Genomic DNA, 2529 nt, shown 5'->3' with positions numbered 1-2529 from the left:
TCACATACGGTCCAATCTAACAAGGAGCTCTCGCTTTGTGAACTCCATCTCCAACTCGACCTCTTGAAAGGGTTAAGAGTCAAAACCTAATCCGACCCAATGATAATGGTGACTTGTTGAGGGAACCATCAAACTCTAGAAGAAATTTGATCTTCCCTTAACGATATTTTTTAAACTTAGTTTAAACAATTTTACCTTTTAAATAAGAAATAATATATTAATCAATTGCACATATGACAAATTGATTCGATTAAAAATATTAATAGATTAATTCTTTTTAATAACTTATAATATTGCATATTAATATCATAATTCTTGCTCAACCACCATAGGAGGAAGGCTTACAACATAATCCCAAAGCTGTGTTATTGAATATTGTTCGAAGTTCGAACTAGCATATATCTTTCTATCTAGTGCATGGTTTTTTTTATACCATGCATGGTCTTATTTCCAAACTCTAAGCTAGCTTTCATGGGATGTTGTTGTGATGGCTAATGCTCCAAAGCTCTTAGGATAGTCGTAAGGGAACAATTACTAGTCGATAAAGTGTCCCATTGGGACCACTTGGGAAAATTCCACCGGGCCTGGTGGCGTTGCCAGTTCCATGTAAGATCCTCAACGTCTCCCTCTCAGTACGTCGGGGTGATAGGGAATTGACATCACCCGGTATGACGTTGGTGGTAGTTCGGTTCTCGGCTCCGAGTGGTAGTGGCACAATCAAACCTTCGTTTTTCACACCGCACAATCCCAGTAGGTTAACTGCTGTTGCAGTAGTGTTGGTGAAACTAGCTACTGTTATCGTATAAGGTGGCACCGTTATATTGACTATGGCGTTGAGTCGTGTTCGGAAATACCCATGTTGTGCTGCGGCATTGAGTCCGATTCCAGTTACCAGCTAAATAAGAAAAATGAAGGCAGCGATATGTGATATTTGCGAAATTTTAATTAAACCTCCAAAATTTAATACCAAGATTCGTAGTTACCTGCTGTTGAGGAATGCCGGCAATCGAAGGGATAACTTGAGCCAAATAGTATTGTATAAGAGAAGTAAGGGGTTCGGCGACCAGAAAAAATTGGGTTTGGCCTCCGTAAACATTGAATGGAGGAGTCAAAGCAGAGAGATTAAGAATATTGGCAAAAACTCCAGCGGTAAAATTCAACTGTGGCCTTGGGAGCGGAGCACGGAGCAATGTAACATTCACAATCGCCCTGCAAAAATAAAAAATAATTTAAAAGAAAATGTTTTTACAACATTGACTGCATTATGGAAAAATATGAAAGTATCGAACCTGAGATTCCCGACCAGAGCTAAGCCAAATTGCTGAACAACGGCACGGGTAGGGCTATCGAGAGTGGCAAGGGTGGCTCCGATGGGAACGGGACCTTGAACCAGACCTGGTGCTATATCCTCGATTCCAGTACCATTCGAAGAACGCAGAAAAAATTCTGCTACTTTTATGAGAAGGTTAACAAGGAATTCAATCCGTGCTAAGGTGGCAGCCGGTACGGGTCGGCACTGAGGTGGAACAACAGGAACAGTAGCCTTAATCACGGTGGATTGAAATGCTAGAAGTAGAAGAACAACATACAAACATGATCGGCTAGCCATTTTTGTTTGAATTATACTTAATCCAACTTGGTTATACGAGATTGAAGATGGGTTGTGATGATTATGAGCGGCATTGTTGGTCACCTTTTATAGAGGGGAAAATCTGGTATATCCCTTGATGCATGCGACGTAGAATAGATCACAAGTTGCGCTAATGTTAATTGCTTAACAAATGCCATGTACGACGATTCCGAGATCCCTAATCTAATTGTTCAATTATTATTATTACCACTAAAAAGGGAATCCATTTTTATACACAAATATTTTTCCAAAATGATTTGTTGCATAAAATTTAACTCTTATTATTGAATTAGCTACTTCAACTATTTTACTTATTATTGTTACTATTACCAAAAAAGGGAATCAATTTCAGTCTCTTGCATTTCTCCTTTTTCCTTCTAATGTATAATCTTATATAAAAATTTTAATTAATATGAAAATAATGATTAAATTATTTTAAATTTATATAGATACTCATTAATCGAAAGGAATAAATCAATATTTAATATTTCTAAACTTAATTAGTCTTTCAAATTTTTTTGTTCATATTAATTTTCGAATTTGGTTCTATGAAATAGTTTGGTCTTTCTTTTTGTTAGTGTTATATCGTTCATTGGCTTGTTTTTTTTTTTTTGGGTTAAGGGTACTGTAAAAAGTTTAATTGCCCTTTTTTTCAAAAAATATTTAAAAATAAAATATATAAACAGTAAAATTATACAAATTATAGGAAATCTATAAAAATAGATAAATTTTCAAATATATAAGAATTTATAAAAATTATACAATTTAATAAAATATAGAAAATTACAGAAATAAATAAAAGCTATTAAAATATAACAAACTATAGGAATTTAATAAATTTTATTAAAATTTGTAAAGAAATTTTAAAATTTATAAAAATCAAAACAAAATTATAAAAA

General features: G+C 34.1%; 1 protein-coding gene across 1 annotated transcript; it reads right to left on the bottom strand.

The window, feature by feature from the left end:
* Window positions 1-245: 245 nt before the first annotated feature.
* Window positions 246-1668, bottom strand: LOC121224613 (desiccation-related protein PCC13-62). Its single transcript, XM_041108131.1, has 3 exons — window positions 1290-1668; window positions 984-1209; window positions 246-895 (listed from the first exon to the last, which is right to left on the bottom strand). Exons 1-3 carry the CDS (start codon window positions 1607-1609, stop codon window positions 509-511), a joined length of 933 nt encoding a protein of 310 aa, XP_040964065.1. The 5' UTR covers window positions 1610-1668; the 3' UTR covers window positions 246-508.
* Between the last annotated feature and the right edge of the window lie 861 nt (window positions 1669-2529).

The sequence above is a fragment of the Gossypium hirsutum genome, chromosome D12, assembly GCF_007990345.1.
Source record: "Gossypium hirsutum isolate 1008001.06 chromosome D12, Gossypium_hirsutum_v2.1, whole genome shotgun sequence".
Lineage (NCBI taxonomy): Eukaryota > Viridiplantae > Streptophyta > Magnoliopsida > Malvales > Malvaceae > Gossypium > Gossypium hirsutum.
The sequence above is the reverse complement of the archived record's forward strand: the minus strand, read 5'-3'. Positions and strand labels throughout refer to the sequence as shown.

What these genes read in the sequence shown, in the direction of transcription:
- LOC121224613 (XM_041108131.1), bottom strand. Translation starts at nt 1,609, where the DNA reads ATGGCTAGCCGATCATGTTTGTATGTTGTTCTTCTACTTCTAGCATTT. An exon ending in GCTCTGGTCGGGAATCTCAG is followed by an intron (nt 1,210 to 1,289) that starts GTTCGATACTTT and finishes TTATTTTTGCAG; the next exon opens with GGCGATTGTGAATGTTACAT. An exon ending in CCGGCATTCCTCAACAGCAG is followed by an intron (nt 896 to 983) that starts GTAACTACGAAT and finishes TTTCTTATTTAG; the next exon opens with CTGGTAACTGGAATCGGACT.